Source organism: Nyctereutes procyonoides, unplaced genomic scaffold (genome assembly GCF_905146905.1).
Source record: "Nyctereutes procyonoides isolate TBG_1078 unplaced genomic scaffold, NYPRO_anot_genome, whole genome shotgun sequence".
NCBI classification, from domain to species: Eukaryota; Metazoa; Chordata; class Mammalia; order Carnivora; family Canidae; genus Nyctereutes; species Nyctereutes procyonoides.
Window position 1 is genome coordinate 64,295,742 of NW_026575125.1, and position 27,185 is coordinate 64,322,926.

The 27,185-nt window shown below is 37.6% G+C and overlaps 1 protein-coding gene across 1 annotated transcript; it reads right to left on the reverse strand.

The window, feature by feature from the left end:
- Positions 1–271: 271 nt before the first annotated feature.
- On the reverse strand, positions 272–26,773 carry SATL1 (spermidine/spermine N1-acetyl transferase like 1). The gene is made up of 6 exons (XM_055338052.1): positions 26,126–26,773; positions 23,685–23,736; positions 11,395–11,475; positions 10,897–10,998; positions 9,739–9,779; positions 272–442 (listed from the first exon to the last, which is right to left on the reverse strand). Exons 1-6 carry the CDS (start codon positions 26,756–26,758, stop codon positions 272–274), a joined length of 1,080 nt encoding a protein of 359 aa, XP_055194027.1. The 5' UTR covers positions 26,759–26,773.
- Positions 26,774–27,185: the final 412 nt, after the last annotated feature.

Sequence of the window (27,185 nt, forward strand, 5' to 3'; positions counted from 1 at the left end):
TAGGTAAAAAATATACTAACACCAACTATAAAGTGATTCTTGGTTTATCTACTCTTTTGGATCATCAGCTATGCTACTAGTTATTAGTAATTAGTTTGGAAAAAGGCAAGTTGATTGTATCTGCCAAATCTGTTTCAAAGTAAAAGATCTGCTCAAACCAGAGTTTGATCACTTGCTGTATTGTACAACACTCAAAGTCAAACTGCTGTTGGACTCAGGTGACATTCAAATGTTGGAGCATATGTTGGGACAAATTGAGATGAATCCTCTTTCAGCCTTCCTTTGCCATATCCATGAGTTCTTCTCTGTTAAATCTGAACAGATGCCAGCCCTCCTCAGACGAAAGGTCTAAAGCTCCTCGACGAGTGTAGTAGTCAATAGAAGCTTGGTTCCAAATGACAACAAGAAAGTGCATGCAGTTACACTGGCTTCTGATGGCTATCTGTTTAAAAACAAATAGAGATTACTTTTACTTGAAAGCATAGTCTTCATTAATACATTTATTTTATTAAAGGTCTACATGCAAGGCACTATGTATACTTCCAAATAATAATATAATAGTTAACTCTTGGACTTCTCTAAAACTATAAGAAACTTTCTTTGAAAAGTACAGAAATGATTTGCAAAGTCTACTAATTGGTTTTTCTAGAAATCCAATACAGTTTTTTCCTTTATTCTATAGAAAAAGTTCCTAAAATTTCATATGCATCTCCAAATTACAAAAGGATCTTATTTTTATACTATGCTTTTTTTAATTCAAGTATGATTAACATACAGTGTTATATTAGTTTCAGGTGTACAGTATAATGATTCAGAGGTTCTATATATTTCTCATGCTCATCAAGTTAAATCCACTCTTAATTCCCTTTATCTATTTCACCCATCCCCACCCACCCACCTCCCCTCTGGCAACCACCAGTTTGTTCTCTGTATTTAAGAGTGTTGTTCTGTTTGACTTTTTTTCTTTGTTCATTAATTTTATCTCTTAAATTCCACATATGAATGGAATTTGGACAAATACAAAGTATTTGTCTTTCTCTGGCTTAATTTCACTTAGAATTATACCCTCTGGGTACATCCATGTTGTTGCAAATGGAAACATATCATTATTTTTATGTCTCAGTAATATTCCATTGTGTGTATGTGTATATATATGTAAATATACATACCACATCTTCTTATCCATTCATCTGTTGAACACATGGGTTGCTTCCATAGCTTGGCTATTATAAATAATGCTACAGTAGACATAGGGGTGCATATATCTCTTTGAATTAGTATTTTCAACTTCCTTAGGTAAATACTCAGTAGTGGAATTACTGTATCATATGGTAATTCTGTTTTTAAATTTTTAAATCCCTATACTGTTTTCCACAGTGGCTGCACTACTTTGCATTCTCAACAACAGTAAACGAGGGAGGGTTCCTTTTTTTTCCATATTCTTGCCAACACTTGGTATTTCTTATATTTTTTATTTTAGCCAGTCTGACAGATATAAAGTGAGAGGTCATCCTAGTTTTAATTTGCATTTTCCTAATGATGAATGATGTTGAGCATCTTTTCATGTGTCTGTTGGCCATCTGTATTCTTTGGAAAAATGTCTATTCAGATCCTCTGACTGCTTTTTAATAGATTTTTTTTTCTTTTTTGTACTGGGTTGTATAAGCTCTTACATTATTTTAGGTATGAACCTGGTATTAGAGCTATCATTTGCAAATATCTTCCCCCATTCAGTAGGTATCCTTTTTGTTTTGCTGATAGTTTCCTTTCCTATCTAAAAGGATTTTATTTTGCTATAGTCTCAGTAGTATAATTTTTTTTTTGTTTCCTTTGCCAGATGAGAAAATGTTTCTCATCTCAGAAACATAAAAAAAATGTTTCTATGGCTGATGTCAAAGAAATTACTGCTTATGTTTTCTTCTAGGAATTTTATGGTTTTGGGTCTCTCATTTAGATCTTCAATTCATTTTGAGTTTATTTCTGTGTATGATGTAAGAAAGTGGTCAAGTTTCATGATGTACTTAGCTGTCCTGTTTTCCAACACCATTCGTTGAAGATACTGTCTTTCCCATTGCATATTCTTTGCCTTCTTTGTCATAGATTAAGTGACCATAGATTAAGTGACCATAAAGTGACCACATAGATCTATGTGTCTATTTTTGTGCCAGTACTAGACTCTTTTCATTATTTTGTAATATATCTTCAAATTTGGGATTGTGTTACCTCCAGTTTTGTTCATTTTAGAGATTTCTTTGGGTATTCAGTGTCTTTTGTGATTCCATACATATTTTAGGATCATTTACTCTAGTTCTGTGAAAAATTAGTTGGTAGTTTGATGAGGATTGCATTAAAGTTGTAGATTGCTTTGGAAAGTATGGACATTTTAAGAATATGGTTCTTCCACTCCATGAGCATGGAATCCCTTTCTATTTGTTTGTATCATCTTCAGTTTCTTTTATCATTGGTTTATAGTTTTTTTTGTTTTTTTTTTTTTATTTTTATTTATTTATGATAGTCACACACAGAGAGAGAGAGAAGCAGAGACATAGGCAGAGGGAGAAGCAGGCTCCATGTACCAGGAGCCCGACGTGGGATTCGATCCTGGGTCTCCAGGATCACGCCCTGGGCCAAAGGCAGGCACTAAACTGCTGCGCCACCCAGGGATCCCTGGTTTATAGTTTTTAGAGCACAGATTACTCACCTCCTTGATTAAGTTTATTTCTAGATATCTTACAGTTTTTAGTCCAATTATCAATGCAGTTGTCTTCTTAATTTCTCTTTTTACTTCTTTATTAGTGTATTAAAATGCAACAGATTTTCATATATTGTATCCTGTGACTTTACTGAATTCATTTAACAGTTCTAGTAGTTTTTTGCTAAAGTCTTTCTTTATGGTTTTCTACGTACAGTATCCTGTCATTTGCTTCTTCTTTACCAGTCAGATGCCTTTTATTTCTTTTTCTTGTCTGATTGCAGTGCTAGGACTTGCAGTATGATGTTGAATAACAGTGGTAAGAGTGGACAGTCTCATCTTGTTCCTGATTGTAGGGGAAAAGCTCTGTTTTTCACCATTTAGTATGCTGTTAATTGTTGGATTTTTCTATATGGCATTTATTGTGTTGAGGTATGTTTCCTCTAGACCTACTCTGCACAGTTTTTGTCATGAATGGATGTCGTACTTTGTTAAATGTTTTTGCTGCAACTATTGAGATGATCAAACGGTTTTTTTTATCCTTTCTCTTGTTGATGTGATGTATCACATTGTTTTGTGAATATTAAACCACCCTTGCATCCATGGAATAAATCCCATTTGATCATAGGAAATAATTTTTAAGTGAATAGTTGGATTTGGTTTGCTAATATTTTGTGATGATTTTTACATCTATGTTCATCAGAGATAACTGCTTTTAGTTTTCTTGTTTTGTAGTGTCTTTATCTGGTTTTGAAATCATGGTAGTGCTATCTTTGTAGAATGAATTTGGAAGCTTTCCTTCCATTTTTTGAAATAGTTTGAGAATAAAAGATGTTAAATCGTCTTTAAATGTCTGGTAAAATTCACCTGTGATGCCATCTGGTCCTAACTTTTGTTTGGAGGTTTTTGATTGCTGATTCAAATTTACTGCAAGCAATCAGTCTATTCAAATTTTCTTTGTCTTCAGGATTCAGTTTTGGAAGGTCATATATTTTTAGGAATTTATCCATTTCTTCGAGGTTGTCCAATTCGTTGCTATAAAATTTTTCATAATATTCTCTTATAATCCTTAGTATTTTTGAGTTATTTCTTCTTCATTTCTGATTTTGAGTCCTCTCCTATTTTTGATCAATCTGGATAAAGGTTTATCAATTTTGTTGATCTTTTCAAATAACTAGCTCCTGGCTTCATTGATCTGCTCTATAGTTTTTTTTTTCTTTTCTAATCTCTATTTCATTGATTCCTGCTATAATCTTTATTATTCCCTTCTTTCTACTGGCTTTGGCCTTTGTTCTTTCTGTATATCTTTTATGTGTAACGTTAGGTTCTTTATTTGAGCTTTTTCTTAGTTTATCAGGTAGATCTATATTGCCATAATCTTTCTTAAAGCAGCTTTGCTGGATCCCAAAGATTTTGGATCATTATGTTTTCATTTTCATTTGTCTCTATGTATTCCTTTTATTTCCCCTTTGATTTCTTGGTTGACCCATTCATTGTTTAATAGCATGTTATTTAGCCTCCGTGTACTTGTATTCATTCCAGATTCTTTTCTTGTGTTTGATTTCTGTTTTCATATCATTGTGGTCAGAAAGATTCATGATAGATTTCAATCGTTTTAAGTTTATGGAGACTTGTTTTGTGGCCTAACCTGTGATCTGTTCTGGAGAACATTCCATATACACTTGAAAATAATGTGTATTACACTATTCGGGGATGGATTGCTCTGAGTATATCTTTTAGATCCATCTGTTCCAGTGTTTCATTCAAAGCTATGGTTTCCTTGATTTTCTCTCTGGGTGATGTATCCATTGATGTAACTGAGGGTTATAGTCCCCTACTATCATTGTATTAATGTCAATTCTTTCCTTTATGTCTGTTAATAGTTGCTTTATGTATGTAGGTGCTCCTATATTGGATGCATATTTACAATGATTATATCCTCTTGTTGGATTGTTCCTTTTGTAATCATGTAATGTTCTTCTTTGTCTCCTGTTAGTTTTTGTTTTAATGTTTATTTTGTCTAAGTATTGGTACCCCAGCTTTCTTTTCACTTCCATTTGCACGGTAAATATCTTTCCACCCTGTCACTTTCCATTTGCATGTACCTTTAGTTCTGAAGGGAGGCTCCTGTAGGCGGCTTATCAATGGGGTTTGCTTCTTTTTTTTCTCTCTCTTTTTTTAAATTTTTTTTATTATTTTTATACTAAATTTATTTTTTATTGGTGTTCAATTTGCCAACATACAGAATAACACCTAGTGCTCATCCCGTCAAGTGCCCCCCTCAGTGCCTGTCACCCATTCACCCCCACCCCCTGCCCTCCTCCCCTTCCACCACCCCTAGTTCGTTTCCCAGAGTTAGGAGTCTTTATGTTCTATATCCATTCAGTGACTCTGTGTCTTTTGACCAGAGCATTTAGTTCATTTACATTCAAAGTAATTATTGATAGGTATGTACTTATTGCTATTTGTTACTTGTTTTATATGTATTTTTGTAGTTCTCTATTTTTTCTCTTGCTCTTTCCTTGTCTTTGATAGCTTTCTATAGTGATGTTTGTGTTCCTTTCTCTTAATTTTTTGTATATCTATTAGATATTTTTGATTTGTGGTTTCTTTTTGATTTCTATATATTTTCTTTTATTGAAGTTCGATTTGCCAGCATATAACTCCCAGTGTTTATCCCGTCAAGTGCCTGATGTCCATCGACAGATGAATGATTTGTGGTTTCTAATAACATACATATATCATAGCAGTTTATATTAATTTGATGATCAATTAAGCCTCCCACATTTTATGTATAATATGCCCTACTTCATGTCCTTTCATTTTGTGGATCCTTTTATATTTATAGATACACTTGGTCTTACTCCTTTTGCATTTTAACCTCCATAGTAGTTCTATAAATGATTTATCTATGGCTTTTATTTTGTTTGCATTTAACTGTGGAGTTTCTTTCCTTTCATAATTTCTTAACTCCTGATTATCATGTTTTCTTCCCAAAGAATACCCTTTAATGTTTCTTCTAAGGACGGTTTAGTCATGATGAACTGCTTTCTTTTTTGTTTGGGAAACTCTCTCTCTACTTCTATTCTGAATGATAGCCTTGCTGGATAGCCATGAAATGAGTATTCTTGGTTGCAGGTTTTTTCCTTTCATCTCTCTGAACATACCATGCCACTTCTTCCTGGCCTGCAAAGTTTCTGCTAAAAAATCAGCTGACAGCCTTATGGGATTTCCCTTGTATATAACTTTTCTCTTACTACTTTTAAAATTCTCTATCACTACTATTTTGCTACTTTAATAATTATATGCATTGGTATGAATCTCCTTGGGTTGATTTTCTTGGGGACTCTGTGCCTCCTGGATCTGAATATCTATTTCCTTCCCCAGATTAGGGAAGTTTTCAACTATTATTTGTTCAAATAAATGTTTTGTCTCCTTCTCTTTTCTCTTTTTGAGATCTGTGTAATGTGAATTTTATTAGATTTGATAACATCACTGAGTTCCCTAAACATATTCTCATTTTTAATTATTTTTTTCTTTTTCCTGTTCAGCTTTATTGCTTTCCATTATTCTTTTAGCTCACTGATCTGTTCTTCTGTCTCCTCTAATCTATTGATTCCCTATAGTCTATTTTTCATTTCAATTATTGAATTATTCATCTCATTGGTTCTTTTTTGTTTTCTATTTCTTTGTGGAAAGTTTCCCTGAGATTTTCCACTTTTCTCAAGTCCAGTATCTCTATGACCATTAGTTTAAATATATTATCAGGTATCTTGCTTATATCCATTTAATTTAGCTCTTTTGCTGTGGTTTTGTACTGGTCTTTCATTTGAGATATATTCCTCTTATTTTGTCTAACTTTGTTTGTTTATATGTCTTAGGGAAATCAGTTATGTCTCTATACTGTCTTGAATGTAGTGGCCTTACAAAAAAGAGGTCCTATGGTGCCCTGTAGCACTGTGCCCCCTGTTCACCAGAACCAGGTGCTTCATCAGTATCTTCTATGTGGTTTTTGTGTGCCCTACTATTGTGGCCAAGCCTCATTTGCTTTAAGTCCAGTTGGCTGCAGTGACCTGCTTTGATTATTGTGGGCCATAATTGGTCCTATGCTGTTAAGGGGCCATTTTGTGGCTGTAGGCTTATAGTTGGGCATTGTCAACAATCAGGTCAAATGTCTGTCTTAAGCCCAGTTTGCTAGGGCAGAAGCCATACCAGACTGCAGAGTGCTTTTCTTGTGTTGTCTCCTAAGAGGCTTATGTTGGTAGGCAGAGGCTGCAAACAAATCAGATGCTATTACCAGTTTGCTCGTAAGCATTGTGGTAGCACCAACCTGCAGGGTGCTCTTCCTGCCTTGGACCTTGAGAGGCTTTTCCTATTAGACAGGGCTGGAAAACCAAATGCCTGCCCCCAATGTGCCATGGTTGCAGTGACCCCAAACTGCAGGAATCTCTCACCATGCTTCCTCTGAGAGTTTTTTGTTGGTGGATGGAACCAGTTATCATATCAGATGCCTGCCCCAGTCCATCTACTGGTCCTGCAGACCCCCTGCTGATCAGGGCACTCTCTCTGCACTGCTAGTTATAAGGTTTGGATGCTAGGGCTACAGTCAAACTGATATGTGTGATTATCTTTCCCTTTCCTCAGGGCAGGAGTCATTTTGTACTGGTGCAAGTCACTGCCAGAGCTGCTTGAATAAGACATGACAGGAGCTATTTTGGAGGGACTCTTGCCGAGTGGGGTGGATTGGATGGAAGGAATCCAAAGGAGAATGTGGGGTGGGATGCACAGTATTAACAAGGTAGGTGCAGCATACCCCCTGTTTCCCACAAGTATCCAGCTATATAGGCTGTGAGGTAGGGAGTCGGGGAAGAGAGAAATGGCTACCACCAGCTCTTTTATTCTTAAAGTAGTGACCTAAAGATCCCTGCTCTTCCAGCACATATTCTGAGATTTGTAAATAAATCTTGGATATCCTAGGTATTTTTCATACTGCTGCTTCTATGCTGTATCTTGGCAGGATTGTTTGTTATACTGTCTCTTTAAGGATGGGGACTCCATTTCTTACTGCCCTCTCACTCTCAGTGCTAAACCCACTGATTTTTAAAGTTCCTGGATTATAGGGGAAAGGAGAGAAAATGAGTGGGGGAAATTAGAGAGGATGACAAAACATCAGAGACTCCTAACTCTGGGAAATGAACAAGGGGTAGTGGAAGGGGAGGTGGGCAGGGGGATGGGGTGACTGGATGATGGGCACTGAGGGGGGCACTTGATGGGATAAGCACTGGGTGTTATACTATATGTTGGCAAATCGAACTCCAATTAAAAAAAAAGTTCCTGTAGTTAAGCCTAGGTGGTTATAAAAACTTAGGAAGTTAACCTCCTTGGTTTTCAAAGCCAAATGTTATGGGTACTTGTCTCCAATGCAGATCCCCCATGCCTGGGCTGCCTGGGGTGGAGTCTGAGCCTCTTCCTTCTATGTGCTTGAGGCGTCCTTCCCTTTTGTGATTAGTCTCCCCAGGAATTTGGTTATTGACCTTCTCTATGCCTCTCCTACCCTTTTTTTTAAAGATTTATTTATTTATTCATGAGAGATACAGAGAGAGAGGGCAGAGACATAGGCAGAGGGAGGGAGCCTGATATGGGACTAGATCCTGGATGCCAGGATCACACCCTGAGCCAAAGGCAGGGGCTCAACCACTGAGCCACCCAGGTGTCCCTCTCCTACTCTTATTGATGTGGCATCCTCTCCTTGATTAACTGGAATGTCTGTTCTGCTAGAGTTTGGGGTCATTTTCTGGGTTGGTCCACAGATATGGTTGTTTTCTAGTTGTGTCCCTGTGACAAAATGAACTTAGGAGGCTCCAACTCCTCCCTACTTACCAGAAGTGATTTTTATGCTATTCTTATATTCATACCATGGACCTATTTTATGGGTAATATTGCCTTCTAATATCCCTCTTGCTTGTCTCTGTTTATAGCAAAGTGGTGTATAGTATGGTTGTGGACAATGTAGAAATCAATTTTTGATTAAATATAATTTAAATATGAAAGGAACCAAACGTCTAGGGTTACTGTTCCTCTCCGTACTACTCATGATAGATTATACCAATTTCATTAAGTTTAGAAATGGTAAATTCAGTGGGTAAGATAAACAGGGAGGCTGAAATTGACAACTCTGTGACTCTGAAATCACTTGAGAAAGACGGAGTTCAACAGACAAGGGAAGAAAACCAGATTTTATACAGGTATAAAACGGAGACTGACTAGCCATGTAAAACAGCAAAAAAAAATATCTAAATTTTAACTATACTTAAATACCAGACCTGGACTAAAAATACGAGCATGATACTATCAAATACATGAAAAAGCCAAGATGTACAAAAATAACCTGCAAAATGGGATAATGGGAAAAAAAATTTTAGTCCCAGGTGTCCTCTGTATTTTTAAAGCTTTTATTTTTTTTAAAGATTTTATTTATCCATGTGAGAGCAAGCCTGGGTACTAGTGGGAGGAGGGGCAGAGGGAGAGGGAAAGCAGGGAGCCCGATGAAAGGGGGATCGTGACCCAGCTGAAGGCAGATGCTTAACCAGCTGAGCCACGGAGGCACCCAACATTCTCTAGATTTTATTGAAATTATTTAATGAGTTAGAATCTAAGGCTTAAAGGAAAAGTTGGGGTTCCCCCCTTAACAATACCAGATGAAGGATTTCTGCCTGACTTAATATGTGTTAGATGTGGTTCTTTATAAGGTTTTTCATAATGTACCAGACTGGTTTTGTTCACGGATGTCACTTGAATATATCTGAAAATTTAACCAGAGAACATTCCAAAATAAAATCTTAATTAGAAAATAAATATATATATATATATATAATTTAAATATAATCCATATGAATATCTGATTTGAAGATCTATTTTAATTGGAATAAAGAAAATATTTTGAGGTTATGTTCAGAAGGTGGGATAAATTATCTAATTTACACTCTTAAATATTTAATGAAGATAATGATAACATATAGAATATCTTTACTAAATATAATACATACCTGACTTAATCTCTTCAGCATTTCAGCTCCAATACCTAGACCTTTTAAAATATATAATGGAAAATGAACCATGTTTAAAAAATCCACTTAACAAATTTATTTGCTTTAATCTTAAGTAAAATATAAACCCTATATCAGGAAGCCTGGGTGGCTCAGTGGTTGAGCCTCTGCCTTCCGCTCAGTGTGTGATTCTGGTGTCCTGGGATTGAGTCCCACATTGGGTGCCCTGCACAGAGCCTTCTTCTCTCTCTGACTGTCTCTGCCTTTCTGTGTCTCTCATGAAAAAATAAATAAAATCTTTAAAAAACACATGTATCTGGCTGTTATATATTAAGAGCTTGTGTTATAACTCAACTCATTAATATTTTTAATATCTTCCTCCTAATTGTAATATGGTTCCAAAGGTAATAGAAGAGATTTTGGATTTAAAGATTGATGAAGCAGAAATGAGTCACTGTCACTATCATAATATATTTCTTACTCACTTTCAGACAAAACAGCCTAAAACATAAATGCATTTCTTTTAAAGATAAAAGGATAGCTACAGGGCACCTGGGTGAATCAGTAGATTGGGCTTCTGCCTATGGCTCAGGTCATGGTCCCACGGTCCTGGGATTGAGCCCTGTGTTGGGCTCCCTCCTCAGTGGGGAGCCTGGTTTTCCCTCTTCCTCTGCCCATTCCCCTGCTTGTGTGCTCTCACTCTCTCAAATAAATAAAATCCTTTTTAAAAAAAGGATAGCTGGGACACCTGGGTGGCTCAGTGGTTGAGCATCTGCCTTCGGCTCAGGGCGTGATCCCATAGTCCCGGGATCGAGTCCCACATCGGGCTCCCTGCATGGAGCCTGCTTCTCCCTCTGCCTATGTCTCTGCCTGCCTCTCTCTGTGTCTCTCATGAATAGATAAATAAAATCTTTTAAAAAAGGATAGCTGTGATAATTTGGCTTATTCAGGCCTTTATAGGAACTAATGGAAAGTCCTTTCCAAATCTGTGGTTGAGTTTTTACCATATGCAAGGATAACTAGGATAATGATCAGGGTCATGAAATAGAAGTGAGTTATATTAACTAACTGAAATACCATATTTATACTGAAGCCCTATCCTTAAAATATGCCATTTTAATTTTTAAACTATAAGTAATAATTTAAGTGTAGCTTGACCTCGGTAAGCTTGTATGACATAAAAATCCTCTAGGTAAAGTAACTTGCCAATCCAGGGGTCGTATGTAAAGTAGTACATGGCAAATCCAACAGTCACTTTGCCTAGAAGAGGGAAGAGAGGGTACAATGAGGCTAAGGCTTTGAATCATTGAGTGGTCTTTCCTCTAAAATTGAATATCTTAGAGTTTTCTTTAAGTATTAAAGTAATAAAAGCTTACTGGACAAAATGTCAAACAATATGAAAATATATAATGTAGGTTTAAGTCCCATATAACACAATCCTAAAAAGATAAGCCATCTTTTAACAATGTATATTCTTCCAAATTTTTTCCTATGCATATACAAGTATATACCACACATTTTCTTTCTTAAAAAATGAATTTATGTACTTATACTCTCCTATTCTATTTAATAGTAAGTCTATACTATCAAACTGTTCATTTTCAGGATAGAGAAAGTATACTACAGATTAAATTGGAAGAAGCAGATTTATTTTACCTAATGGTTTTTGTTGACTGTGTACTTCTGCAATCAGGCAGTAGAAAAGGGGATTGTCCCCAAAGCCATCCCTGAGTAAATCTGAAATATAAATTCATAAATAATGTATTAGAAATATTAGAAAGTTTATAGTAAAAAAAGAAAGGTTATAGTAAAGAAAAGGAAGGTGGTAAAGTAGGCAGCACTAGGAATTCATCTTTTCACCTGTACAACTGTACTGGCAGTGAATATTTTGGAACTCTAGAGTTTTTTGAACACTTGGAACTTCTAGAGTACAGCTCGGCTGGTAAATTGCAGTTAAATTCAGCTATCAGCCCATAGTGGCTTACAAGTCTCCCCTGCCCCTTTGCCTCATGGCAGCAGCTGTACGGTCAATAACATGAATTGCTGAGTGTCTTTCTGGAGCCAGGATAGGCATTCGGGAACTTATCCTCCAAATACTGGAGTTCTGTGTTCTGATCATGGATTGTTACTCTGAATGCTGAGGTGAGAGCTTAGAAGTTAGCCACAATTTTTCCAACCTTCACCAATAAAAGCAGCTTCCAGATGTAAAAAGAACCATATTTGTTTTGACATTTAAAACCAACCACATATATAGAGAATTTAGAAAGCTACCATGTATAACTAGGAAAAGATACAGACTTAGAAAAGGCCTTAGAACACCTTAAACATGTAACTTATGCTGATCTCTGACACAGACACCCCATAACGATAAAAAGAAAAAAACAACAGCCATCCCTGGGGAAGGGGGAGAATTTTATTTCCAGAGTTAACATATTTTAAGATTAAAATGTCGAGGGCAGCCCCGGTAGCTCAGCGGTTTAGCGCCGCCTTCAGCCCAGGGCCTGATCCTGGAGTCCTGAGATCGAGTCCCACGTCAGACTTCCTCCTGCATGGGGCCTGCTTCTCCCTCTGCCTGTGTCTCTGTCTCTATCTCTCTATCTCTCTCTCATGAATAAATAAATAAAATCTTTAAACAAAAGATTAAAATGTCCACTTTTCAACAAGTCACAAGGCATATAAAAAAATCGGAAACTATGCCCCATTCAAAAGAATGAAGTAAGTCAATAGAAAATATACCTAAGGAAGGCCACATGTACTAAACCAAGACTAAAACAACTGTCTTAAAGATGATAAGAGAGCTAAAGGAAAGACATGCACAAAAACAGGGACCAAATGTATGAACAAAATAAGAATCTCAGTAACAAAATACAAATTATAAAAAAGAAGCCCCACCAAAAAATTCTGAAGGTGATAAGCATAATAATTGAAGTGGCAAATGCACTGTAGAGGTTCAAAATCAAAACTGAGCTAACAGAAGAAAAAAAATCAGTGAATTTGAATATTAGGACAATTGAAATTACCAAGTCAGGAACTGAAATAAAAACAAGAGGAAAAGTAAACGGCTTAGGGGCTTTATTGAACTCTATCAAGTGGGCCAATATACACATTATAAGGCAGAATTTCAAAAGGATAAGAGACAGGAAAAAAGAATATTTGAAGAAATGGTGGCTGAAAACTTCCCAAATTGGAATCAATTAATGAATCTACAAATCCAAGCTCAACAAACTCCCAAGTAGTATAAATTGAAAAAGAACACCACCAAGACACATAATCAAACTGCTAAAAGACAAAAAAGAATCTTGAAAGCAGTAAGAGAGAAGGATCTTGTCACATACAGTGGATCATCATTAGGATTATCATCTGATTTTTCATCAGAAACCCTGGACACCCGAAGGCAGTGGGTTGATCTATTCAAAGTGCTGGGGGGAACCTATCAACTGAGAATTCTATCTCTACCAAAAGTGCCCTTCACAAATGAGGGAGAAATTGAGACATCTCCAGATCACCACCAAAAACAAAACCTGAGGGATTTCATTATAATTAGACCCTGCCCTGTATAAAATGCTAGAAGTCCTTCAGATTGACATGAAAGAAAACTAGATAGTAACTCAAAACCACATAAAGAAATAAAAGATAAAAGTAAAGGTACCTAGTTAAAGGTAAATACATGAACACTTATAAGGACTAGAGTCATTTTAATTTCATTTATAACTCTGCTTTTTATTTCCTACATGATTTAAAGACAAATGCATAAAATTGATTATTAATGTATGTTATTGGGTACACAGTATACAAAGATGTAATCTCTAACATCAATAATATAAAAGAAGGGAAATGGAGATGTACAAAAGAATTTTGTATGCTATTGGAATTAAGCTGATATAAATTCAAATTAGATTATTATAACTTTAGAATGTTAAAAGTAATCTCCATAGCCACAAATAAAATATCTATAAAATTTACACATAAGGAAATGAGAAGGGAATAAAAATATTTCAATACAAAAATCAACAAAACACAAAAGAAGGTAGCAATGGAGGAAATGTACAAAAAGGCTATGGCATATAGAAAACAGCAAAATGGCAGAAGTCCCTCCTCAGTAATTAAATGTAAATGGATTAAGCAATCTAATCAAAAGACAAAGATGAGCAGAATGGATTAAAAAATATGATCCAACTATATACTGTCTATAGGAGACTCACTTTAGATTTAAACACACATAGACACACCGAAAAGTTGATAGTGAAATAATGGAAAAATGATGTTTCATCCAAATAATAGCCAAAAGAGAGCTGAGGTGGGTGTACCATATCAGACACAATAAACTTTTAAGTTAGAACTGTTAAAAGAGACAAATAATGAGGTTATTTGATAATAAAAGGATCAATTCACCAAGAAGATAAACATTTATAAACATTTATGAACCAATCTCAGAGCACCAAAATATATGAAGCAAATACTGACAGAGTTGAAGATAGAAAAATAGCTCTACAATAAGAGTTGGAAATGTCAAATCTTCAATTTCAGTAATATATTTAACAACCAGACAGAAGATAAATAACTTACTAGATTATTTGAACAATATAATCAAATGGACCTAAAATACACAGTATATTACACCAAACAGCAACACAATGCACATTTTTCTCAAATGCACATGGAACTTTCTCTAGGATAGACCATATCTTAGGCCAAAAAACAAGTCAATAAAATTTGAAAGAGTGAAATCATATAAGTATCTTTTCTAATCATAGTGGAATGAAACTAGAAATCAACAGCAGAAGGAAACTAGGAATATCATGTATTGTAGAAATTAATGCACTCTTAACCACTAGGTCAAAGAAGAAATTACAAGGGAAATTAGAAAACAGAGATGAATGAAAGTGAAAATACAACATATGAAACTTATGGAGTGTAGTGAAAACAGTGCTTGGAAACTTACACCTATAAATGCCTACATTTAAAAAGATCTCAAGCAATAACCTAACCTTATACCTTAAGAAACTAGAAAAAAGGAGCAAACTAAGCCCAAAGCTAATAGAAGAGAGGTAATAATAAAGTTTAGAGCAGAGATAAACAAAATAAAGGGTGAAAAATTACAATAGAGAAAAATCAGTAATACCAAAAGTTGGATTTTTGAAAATATCAATAAATTGACAACTAGACTGACAAGAAAGAAGATGCAAGTAATTAAAGTCAAAAATAAAATAACAGGGCAGCCCAGATGGCTCAGTGGTTTAGCGCCACCTTCAGGCCAGAGTGTGATCCTGGAGACCCTAGGATCAAGTCCCACGTCAGGCTCCCTGCATGGAGCCTGCTTCTCCCTCTGCCTGTGTCTCTGCCTCTCTGTGTCTCTCATGAATAAAAAAATAAAATCTTTTAAAAAAAGAAATAAAACAACACTACTACTAACATTACAGAGATGAAAAGGTTTATAACTAAATATTATGAACTTTACACCAAGAAATTAGATAACATAGAAGAAATGAACAAATTCCTTTAAAATTACAAATGACCTAAACTGATTAAAGAAAAAATATGAGCAGACCTGTAACAAGAGTTTGAATCAGTAATCAAAATATTTCTCAACAAAGAAAAGTTAGGAACCATGAGATGATTTCTCTGGTGAGTTCTATCAAACATTTAAAGAAGAATTAACACAATCCTTAAACTCTTCCAAAACTTTTGAAGAGGAAGAAACGTCCTAACTTATTCTATGAAGTCACTATTACTTTGATAGCAAAGACAAGTAAACACATCACAAGAGGTGACCCTGGGTGGCTCAGTTAAGCATCTGCCTTCGGCTCAGGTCATGTTCTCAGGGTCCTGGGATAGAGCCCCACTGGACTCCACACTCAGCAGAGGAGTCTGCTTTTCCCTCTCCCTCTGCCCCTCCCCCCAACTTGTTCTCTCTCTGGTCTCTCTCTTAAATAAATAAAAAAATATTAAAAAATACATCACAAGAAGAGGCGGGGCAAGATGGCAGAAGAGTAGGGTTCCCCAAGTCACCTGTCCCCACCAAATTACCTAGATAACTTTCAAATCATCCTGAAAACCTAAGAATACGTCTTGAAATTTAAAGAGAGAACAGCTGGAATGCTGCAGTGAGAAGAGTTTGCGCTTCTTTCAAGGTAGGAAGATGGGGGAAAAAAGAAATAAAAGGCATCCAAGGGGGAGGGGCCCACGAGGAGTGGGGCTAAGGCCCTGGCAAGTGCCCCCAGGACAGGAAAGCCCCGTCCTGGAGAAGCAGGAGCTTCACCAATCTTGCCGGTAGGAAAGGCTTAGGAAAGGCACTCCCAGGGAACTCCGACAGGATCCCAGGAGGGCGGGGATGCCCTCAGGCTCCCAGGGGCACTAACAGAGCACGTGTGCCCCAGGGAGAGCACGCCACACCCCGCGGCCTAGCTCGCTAAATGGCTGCAGCTCACGCCGGGCTGGAACCAGGAGCAGCTCGGAGGCGGCTCCAGCAGAGGCTCCGCGCAGAAGGAGCTGCGAGGCACGGAGCGTGATTCCAATAGCACAGGCCCCGGAACCCAGGGTGCCGGGGGACACAGCCCAAGATCCGGCAATCACCCCTGGGACAGGCAGAAGACGGGAGGGCACAGAACAGCAAGGAAACTCAGGCTGCCCCAAGCTGTGCAGATCAGCGGCCCGCACGCTGGAGCATACAGGCCCCTGCAGACTGACAACTCCATAGTTACTGTGGGAGCTGACTACAAGGCTGGAGAGCTGGCCGCCACCACTGTGGTTGTTCCTCCTGGAACCTCACAGGATAAACAACCCCCACTGAGCTTCACAGTGGCCTCACAGGGTAAACAGGTTAAACAACTTTCACTGAGCCTTGCACCAGGCAGGGGGCTGAGCAGCTCCCCCAAGTGCAGACACATGAGAATCAGCACAGCAGGCCCCTCCCCCAGGACCAGCTAGACGGACAGGGGAAAAACAAATTATTCACCCAGCAGGAAAGTTCCAGGGTAAGTCGAGGGATTTACAGTATATAGAAACAGAGGATACTCCTCCTTCTTTTTTGTGTTCTGTTTGCTTCCACCCCTTTTTTTTCTCTTCTCCTTTTTTTCTTTCTTCTTTGTTTTTCTTTTTCTACTCTTCTTTCTCTTCTCTCTTTTTCTCCTTTTCCCAATACAACTTGTTTTTGGCCACTCTTCACTGAGCATAATGACTAGAAGGAGAAACTCACCTCAAAAGAAAGAATCAGAAACAGTCCTCTCTCCCACAGAGTTACAAAATTTGGATTACAATTCAATGTCAGAAAGCCAATTCAGAAGCACTATTATAAAGCTACTGGTGGCTCTAGAAAAAAGAATAAAGGACTCAAGAGACTTCATGACTGCAGAATTTAGATCTAATCAGGCAGAAAATAAAAATCAATTAAATGAGATGCAATCCAAACGAGAGGTCCTAACGACGAGGGTTAACAAGGTAGAAAAACGAGTGAGTGACATAGAAGACAAGTTGATGGCAAAGAGGGAAACTGAGGAAAAAAGAGACAAACAATGAAAAGGTCATGAGGATAGATTAAGGGAAATAAGTGACAGCCTCAGGAAGAAAAATCTACGTTTAATTGAGGTTCCCAAGGGCGCTGAAAGGGAAAGAGGTCCAGAATATGTATTTGAACAAATCATAGATGAAAACTTTCCTAATCTGGGAAGGGAAACAGGCATTCAGATCCAGGAGATAGAGAGATCCCCTCCTAAAATCAATAAAAACTGTTCAACACCTCGACATTTAATAGTTACGCTTGCAAATTCCAAAGATAAAGAGAAGATCCTTAAAGCAGCAAGAGACAAGATATCCCTAAACTTTATGGGGAGAAATATTAGATTAACAGCAGACTTCTCTGCAGAGACCTGGCAGGCCAGAAAGGGCTGGCAGGATATTTCAGGGTCCTAAAAGAGAAGAACCTGCAGTCAAGAATACTTTATCCAGCAGGCCCTCATTCAGAATAGAAGGAGAGATAAAGAGCTTCCAAGATAGGCAGAAACCGAAAGAAATGGGACCACCAAACCATTTCTCCAAGAAATATTAAGGGGGACTCTGTAAAAGAAAGAGGAAGTCCAAGGAAAAAATCCACAAAAACAGGGACTGAATAGGTATCATGATGACACTAAACTCATATCTTTCAATAGTAACTCTGAATGGGAATGGCCTTCATGACCCGATCAAAAGGTGCAGGGTTTCAGGCTGGATAAAAAAGCAGGACCCATCTATTTGCTGTCTACAAGAGACTCATTTTAGACATAAGGACACCTACAGCCTGAAAATAAAAGGTTGGAGAATCATGTACCATTCAAATGGTCCTCAAAAGAAAACAGGGGTAGCCATCCTTATATCAGATAAACTAAAGTTTATCCCGAAGACTCTAGTGAGAGATGAAGAGGGACACTATATCATACTTAAAGGATCTATCCAACAAGAGGACCGAATAATCATCAATATATATGCCCCGAATGTGGGAGCTGCCAAGCCTATCAATCAATTAATAACCAAAGTTAAGACATAGATAATAATACATTTATACTCGGTGACTTCAATCTAGCGCTTTCTAAAATCGACAGGTCTTCTAAGCACAACATCTCCAAAGAAACGAGAACTTTAAATGATACACTGGAGCAGATGGATTTCACAGATATCTACAGAACTTTACATCCAAACTCAACTGAATACACATTCTTCTCAAGTGCACATGGAACTTTCTCCAGAATGGACCACATACTGGGTCACAAATCAGGTCTGAACCGATGCCAAAAGATTGGGATCGTCCCCTGCATATTTTCAGACCATAATGCTTTGAAATTAGAACTAAATGAAAAGAAGAAGTTTGGAAGGATTTCAAGCACATGGAGGTTAAGGACCATCTTGCTAAAATATGAAAGGGTCAACCAGGAAATTAGAGAAGAATTAAAAAGATTCATGGACTAATGAGAACGAAGATAGAACCATTCAAAATCTTTGGGATGCAGCAGAAGCAGTCCTGAGGGGGAAATACATTGCAATACAAGCATCCATTCAAAAACTGGAAAGAACTCAAATACAAAAGCTTACCTTACACATAAAGGAGCTGGAGAGAAAACATCAAATAGGTCCTACACCCAGCAGAAGTAGAGTGTTAATGAATGTTCGAGCAGAACTCAATGAAACCGAGACCAGAAGAACTGTGGAACAGATAAACAAAACCAGGAGTTGGTTCTTTGAAAGTATTTTAAGATAGAAAAGCCATTAGCCAGTCTTATTAAAAAGAAGAGAGGAAAGACTCAAATTAATAAAATCATGAATGAGAAAGGAGAGATCACTACCAACACCAAGGAAATACAAATGATATTAAAAACATATTATGAACAGCTCTACGCCAATAAATTAGGCAATCTAGAAGAAATGGACGCATTTCTGGAAAAACACAAAATACCAAAACTGGAGCAAGAAGAAATAGAAAACCTGAACAGGCCAATAACCAGGGAAGATATTGAAGCAGTCATCAAAAACTTCCCAAGACACAAAAGTCCAGGGCCAAATTACTTCCCAGGGGAATTCGATCAAACGTTTAAAGAAGAAACTGTAACTATTCTACTAAAGCTGTTCAGAAAGATAGAAAGAGATGGAATACTTCCAGACTCATTCTATGAGGCCAGCATCACCTTAATTCCAAAACCAGGTGAAGACCCCACCAAAAAGGAGAATTATAGACCAATATCCCTGACGAACATGGACGCAAAAATTCTCAACAAGATATTAGCCAATAGGAGACAACAATACATTAAGAAGATTATTCACCATGACCAAGTGGGATTTATCCCCGGAATGCAAGGCTGGTTCAATGCTTGTAAAACAATCAATGTGATTGATCATACCAGCAAGAGAAAAAAACAAGAACCCTATGATCCTCTCAATAGATGCAGAGAAAGCATTTGACAAAATACAGCATTAATTCCTGATCAAAACTCTTCACAGTGTAGGGATAGAGGGAATATTCCTCAGCCTCTTAAAAGCCATCTACGAGGGATCCCTGGGTGGCGCAGCGGTTTGGCGCCTGCCTTTGGCCCAGGGCGCGATCCTGGAGACACGGGATCGAATCCCACATCTGGCTCCCGGTGCATGGAGCCTGCTTCTCCCTCTGCCTATGTCTCTGCCTCTCTCTCTCTCTCTCTCTCTCTCTCTCTCTCTCTTTCTGTGACTATCATAAATAAATAAAAATTTTAAAAAAAGCCATCTACGAAAAGCCACAGCAAATATCCTTCTCAATGGGGAAACACTGGGAGCCTTTCCTGTAAGATCAGGGACAAGACAGGGATGTCCACTTTCACCACTGCTATTCAACATAGTACTAGAAGTCCTAGCCTCAGCAATCAGACAACAAAAAGACATTAAATTGGCAAAGAAGAAGTCAAACTCTTCCTCTTCACAGATGACATGATACTGTACATAGAGAACCCAAAAGACTCCATGCCAAGATTGCTAGAACTCATACAGCAATTCGGCAGTGTGGCAGGATACAAAATCTATGCCCAGATATCAGTGGTATTTCTATACACTAAAATTACACTGAAGAAAGAGAACTTAAGGAGTCAGTCCCATTGACAATTGCATCCAAAAGCATAAGATACCTAGGAATAAACCTAATCAAAGAGGTAAAGGATCTATACCCTAAAAACGAGAGAACACTTCTGAAAGAAACTGAGGAAGACACAAAGAGATGGAAAAATATTCCATGCTCATGGATTGGAAGGATTAATATTGTGTAAATGTCAATGTTACCCAGGGCAATTTACACAATTAATGCATTCCCTAATAAAATACTATGGACTTTCTTGAGAGGGTTGAACAAATTATCTTAAGATTTGTGTGGAATCAGAAAATACCCCAAATAGCCAGGGGAATATTAAAAAAGAAAACCATAGCTGGGGGCATCACAATGCCGGATTTCAGGTTGTACTACAAAGCTGTGGTCATCAAGACCGTATGTTACTGGCACAAAAACAGACACATTGATCAATAGAACAGTATAGAGAATCCAGAAGTGGACTCTCAACTTTATGGTCAACTAATATTTGACAAAGCAGGAAAGACTATCCACTGGAAAAAAGACAGTCTCTTCAGTAAATGGTGCTGAGAAAATTGGACATCCACATGCAGAAGAATGAAACTAGACCATTCGTTTACACCATACACAAAGATAAACTCAAAATGGATGAAAAATCTAAATGGGAGACATAAATCCATCAAAATCCTAGAATAGAACACAGGCAACACCCTTTTTGAACTCGGCCACCGTAACTTCTTGCAAGATACATCTATGAAAGCAAGAGAAACAAAAGCAAAAATGAACTATTGGGACTTCATCAAGATAAGAAGCTTCTGCACAGCAAAGCAAACAGTCAACAAAACTAAAAGACAACCTACAGAATGCGAGAAGATATTTGCAAATGACATATCAGATCAAGGGCTAGTATCCAAGATCTATAAAGAACTTTTTAAACTCAACAGCAAAGAAACAAACCAACAAATCCAATCATGATATGGGCAAAAGACATGAACAGAGATCTCACAGAGGAAGACATAGACATGGCCAACAAGCCCATGAGAAAATGCTCCGCATCATTGGCCATCAGGGAAATACAAATCAAAACCACAATGAGATACCACCTCACACCAGTGAGAATGGGGAAAATTAACAAGGCAGGAAACCACAAATGTTGGAGAGTATGTGGAGAAAGGGGAACCCTCTTGCACTGTTGGTGGGGATGTTAACTGGTGCAGACACTCTGGAACACTGTGTGTCTTTTCCTGAAAGAGTTAAAAATAGATCTGCCCTACCACCCAGAAATTGCACTGCTGGGGATTTACTCCAAAAATACAGATGCAGTGAAACGCCGCAACACCTGCACCCCGATGTTTATAGCAGCAATGTCCACAATAGCCAAACTTTGGAAGGAGCCTCGGGGTCCATTGAAAGATGAATGGGTAAAGAAGATGTGGTATATGTATACAATGGAATATTACTCAGCCATTAGATATGACAAATACTCACCATTTGCTTCGACATGGATGGAACTGGAGGGTATTTTGCTGAGTGAAATAAGTCAATCGGAGAAGGACCAACATTATATGGTCTCATTTATTTCGATAATATAAAAAATAGTGAAAGCGAATAAAGGTGAAAGGAGAATAAATGAGGGGAAATATCAGAAAGGGAGACAGAACATGAGACTCCTAAATCTGGGAAAGCAACTAGGGGTAGTAGATAGGGAGGTGGGCGGGGGATGGTGGTGACTGGGTGATGGGCACTGAGGGGGGCACTTGATGGGATTAGCACTGGGTGTTATTCTGTATGTTGGCAAATTGAGCACCAATAAAAAATAAATCAAAAAATAAAAAATACATCAGAAGAAAACAAAATTATAGACCATTACCACTCATTAATGTAGATGCAAAGATCGTCAACAAACTAAGCAAACTAAACTCACAGCATAGTACAAGAATCATTCACCATGACCCATGACCAAGTGTGATTTATCCTAGGAATGAAAGGATGTTTCATCATAAGAAAATCAATCAATATAATACATCATATTAACAGAGCAAAAGGACAAAAGCACATGAACATCTCAATTGATGCAGAAAAGGTATTTGACAATACACTTTCATGACAAAAGCCCTCAGAAAACTAGGAATACAGGAAAATTCCTCAACATAATAAAGGTACATAAAATATAAAGAACAGTTAACTTCATATTCAATGGTGAATGGCTTAAGGCATCTCCCCTAAGATTAATAAGGCTGGATGCCCACTTTTACTACTGCTATTCAACATTTTACTGGAAGTTACAGCCAGAACTATTAGAAAGCAAAAAAATAAAAGCTATCTAAATTAGAAAGGAAGAGGTAAAATGATCTCTGCAGATGACACAATCCTACTGATAAAAAAATCCCAAAGAATCCAAAAGAAAGTTAATATATACAATAAAGGAATTCAGCAAATTTGCAGACTGTAAGATCAACAAACAAAAGTCAGTTTTGTTTCTATTCATCAAAGAACAAACTAAAAAGTAAACTAAGTGACGGGATGAGCACTGGGTGATATGCTATATGTTGGCACATTGAACTCCAATAAAAAAATTAAAAAAAAATAAAAAAACGTAAACTAAGAAAGCAACTCCATTTACAGTGGCCCCTAAAGTAAACAACTAGAAATAAATATAACCAAGGAGGTGAGATAGTTGCATGCTGAAAACTACAAAAATATTGCTGAAAGAAAAGGACCTAAATAAATAGAAAGATCTCATGTATTCATACATAAGACAACATTGTTAACATGTCAGTACTACTCAAAGTGATCTAAAAAATTAATGCAATCCCTATCAGAATTCCAGTCCCTATCCCTTTTCACAGATACGGTAAAGCTGATCTTCAAATTCATTTGGAATTCCAAGAGTGTGATTCTATCTGCTTTAATCATCTCATTTGGTGTTCATATTTCCTGGCTGAAAAGTTCTAATTAATCATAAAATACTAGCCTATGGTTTTAATATTGCTGGCTATCAAAATGGAGTAAATATCTTAAAAATAGTTTACCATTTTGTGTTTATCCATTTCATCCTATCAAGCTACTACCAACATATTGGGTATTAAATTTACTTTCTCTGAACAGTTCCACTTCTCATTCTATCTTTTAACAATTAGTTGAAGTCTATTGCCCTCATAAAGATGTAAAAGCTCTTAAATATGAATTCCATACTTTTAAAATGGGGAAATATAAAATAGAGGATCACTGACAAAGCTATCAAACTAATGTCCTGCACATGTAAATACTATTAATGGCATCATCTTTGTGTACCAAGGGCAGCAGCTTCCACATACCTAAATACAAGAAATATGTCTGTATACATTATGTCATGTTTCTTTTTTAGCTCTGAAAATACTATAAAACATCTTACCTGTTACTGTTAACTTCACTGAATCTAGCATGTTTTCACAGGAAGCCAATTCCTATCAAAGTAGAGAAAACTTTCAGTTTAAGGTTTAATAACAAATTCTTAGGACAATAATCATGAAGTTTTTATTGAGCATTTATTAATATAAGATGTCCCAGTCAGTATTAATAAAAATGAGAATTAACTCCAGTCATCTAGAAACTTAAAATCTGAAGTAGCACATGCAATAAAAGAATGTATGTAGAGAGATGAACTATGCCGATAACTCACTCATGAAAATCGGTTGTCCAGGTAACTAGTCTTGAATACAACCAGAACTGTGAAAGAAAAGTTAAAAGTGTTCCTGAATAGTCAAGGTAGATGTCACAAAGTCAATATACAATAAAGCTAGTAGACTTTACAGAAAAGTCTGTCATGTTTGCCTGTGAGGTGCATTTCCCATTTCACCACTTTATCAAGGTGACTTTTGACTCTATCATTTTTTTGCACATTCAAATTAATACATGGTTTGGATCTCATGCTTGGAAAAGCATTGCCCACTTCCAGATTATTAGAACATAAAACTGAAAGCTAATTAATTATTACATTCATTGTCTATGAATAAGTAATGTAATGTCTTATAAGAATAAGTAATTTAGTTTTTCTATTATTTTTCTGTGAATACTCATTAAAATTATTCCCAAGAAACTTCTGTTATATATTCAGGTACATGGGGCAAATTTAAAAGTAAATGTGGTCAGGAACTCCACAGATACAGGTTCATTGAAGTGGGAGGGTCCAGTGATCTATTTTTCCTTTGGTGATGTTTTGAAAGATAAAGAAGATAAGTTTTCTGGATAGAGATATTCACTGCCATTCAATAATAAATTTATTAATTGCCAATTCGGTTTCACATACTAAGCTACAAAAAAATTTATTTTTTTCTACATGGAAAAATGTGCTTCTGGAATGACTAAAATGTAGTTGTGTTGTATATTTTGATTGATGATCTAATCATGCAGATTAATGCCAGTTAAAGAGATGATATGAGAACTTGTGAGGATAGAATAGAATGGAAGACATAGAAGGATAAATAACCCACTTCTTACAGATCTGTAATAGGACCTAGCATCATTTCAACAGATAGATTTCACTAGAAAACGTTTGGTGTTTTATTTTGGCTGTGAAAATACATTCTTTGATCAAAGGGAACATAAATTAGAAATGGAAACATTTTCATGGCAAAACTCTTTTTATAAGGCTCTCTTATCTATAACCTGCACCTTATACCAGTCTCATATTTACTCCATTAAAAATCTAGGCTGCTACTTTTATACGGAATTGTTTAGGTTGTGCATCACATAAACAATTGCTTCGAGTGCCACAGAACTTCAACACAGTAACCATGGCTATTAGTTTGTCCTCTTTACTATACTGGGATGATTTCCAGGAAGGCCATTAAAATGAACTTTTAATTTTTTTTTTTTTTGATTTATGATAGTTACAGAGAGAGAGAGAGAGAGATGCAGAGACATAGGCAGAGGGAGAAGCAGGCTCCATGCACCGGGAGCCTGATGTGGGATTCGATCCCGGGTCTCCAGGATCGCGCCCCGGGCCAAAGGCAGGCGCCAAACCGCTGCGCCACCCAGGGATCCCTAAAATGAACTTTTAAATCAGGTATTTTTAACCCAACTTGAACTCCTGGAGGCTGTGTATGGGACTCAGAAGTCAAAGAACTCTCTGAAATTGTATGGAAGATTTGTTCTGGATGAATGCTGTTTTCTGTACCATTAGCTTCTACACATAGGTGTGGTCTTTTTTTTTTAATATTTATTTATTCATGATAGTCACACACAGAGAGAGAGGCAGAGACACAGGCAGAGGGAGAAGCAGGCTCCATGCACCGGGAGCCCGACGTGGGACTCGATCCCGGGTCTCCAGGATCGCGCCCTGGGCCAAAGGCAGGCGCTAAACCGCTGTGCCACCCAGGGATCCCCAATAGGTGTGGTCTTAAAAGCAACAACACTCCCTACCCTAAAATCTTATCCATAAATACCTGAAATTCTATCACTAAAAGGTCATTCATTTTAGTGAAGCATCCCTCTTCTCTAAGATCCTCTTTTAAAGTTAAAATTTCCAAAAATAAATAAATAAAAATAAAGTTAAAATTTCCCCAGGAGGTACACCATTAGGTCCCTGAAATTTCCATGAATCCATCTCTCCCACTTCTGCGCTCACTATTCTAAGTCAAGAAATTTGTTTTATGCCATTACAATAATTCTTTCAATATAGATAGTACTATGATCATGATTTTATATGTGAAAATTGAAGCCTAGAGAAGTTAAATGTTGTGTACATGGGTCATAATTAGCCAAGCTAGGATTCAAACCCAACCTATGCCTTCCTTACTCTCGGCCCTAAACTAAAGCTATGAAACTCCACAGAATAAGGAGAAAGATGCTTACTTTAATTAGGCGCAGGATTTCTGGGCAGTCATGTGCCTCTGCAGGTCTTACTCGGAAAGATTTCATGAGGCTTGGCTGCCTCATGCCTGATTGGCTTCTGCCTGGTTGGCTTGGACTTGGTTGGTTTCTGTCTGCTTGGCTTGTCCCTGATTGGCTTGTTCCTGCTTGACTTGTGCCTGATTGGCTCCAGCCTGGTTGCCTTATGACTGATTGACCCATACTGAATTGGCTCAGGCCTGGTTGCCTCAGGCCTGGTTGCCTCAGCCCTGGTTGACTTGTGCAAGGCTGGCTTGGGCCTGATTGCCTCATGCTTAGTTGACTTGTACTGAATAAGCTCGAGTGTGGTTTTCTCGTGCCTGGTTGCCACATGGCTGGTTGACTCATACCTAGTTGCCTTGTGTCTGATTGGTTTGTGTCAGATAGACATGTACCTTGTTGGCTCCTGCCTATTTGGCTCTCGCCTGGCCGGCTCATTCCTGGTTGGTTCATGTCAGTTAAGGTTGTATTTGGTTGGTTTATGTTTAGTTGGTTCATACCAAATAAGCTCATGCCTGGCTGGCTCATCCCTGGTTGATTCCTGTCTGGTAAGCTTGATTGGTTCATGCCTGATTGGTTCATGCCCAGTTGATTCATCCTTGGTTGGCTAAGGACTTGTTGACTTAGAACTGGTTGGCTGAGGACTGGCTGGCAGATGATGGTTTGGCAGATAACTGGTTGGCCAGTGACTGTCTTGATGGAGCAGGAGTCCTTAACTACAGCGCTGTAGTGGGAGGCTTTAGGATGTTTCTGTCTTTTCTCAACTTGATTCGTACTTTGAGACCCCTCTATCAAGATGAGAATGGGGAAAATAAAGGACTACCTAAAGGAGATTATTGATGCCTCCGATTTGCTGGAGTTGACCTCACCAGCGATCACAGCTGTAGGCTTGGCTGGGTTTCAGGTTGTCATCTGGCCTTTCTCTGCCAACAGGCGGGAAGTGAGGGGAAGAAGAAAATGGCCCTGGGGGAGTATTACTGCTTCACCCCCTTGCACAGTCACTGGGTCATAATGATGAAGTCAC

What these genes read in the sequence shown, in the direction of transcription:
- SATL1 (XM_055338052.1), bottom strand. Translation starts at nt 26,758, where the DNA reads ATGAATCAACTGGGCATGAACCAATCAGGCATGAACCAATCAAGCTTA. An exon ending in AAATCCTGCGCCTAATTAAA is followed by an intron (nt 23,737 to 26,125) that starts GTAAGCATCTTT and finishes CTACTTTGATAG; the next exon opens with GAATTGGCTTCCTGTGAAAA. An exon ending in TGTCATACAAGCTTACCGAG is followed by an intron (nt 9,780 to 10,896) that starts GTCAAGCTACAC and finishes ATATTTTAAAAG; the next exon opens with GTCTAGGTATTGGAGCTGAA.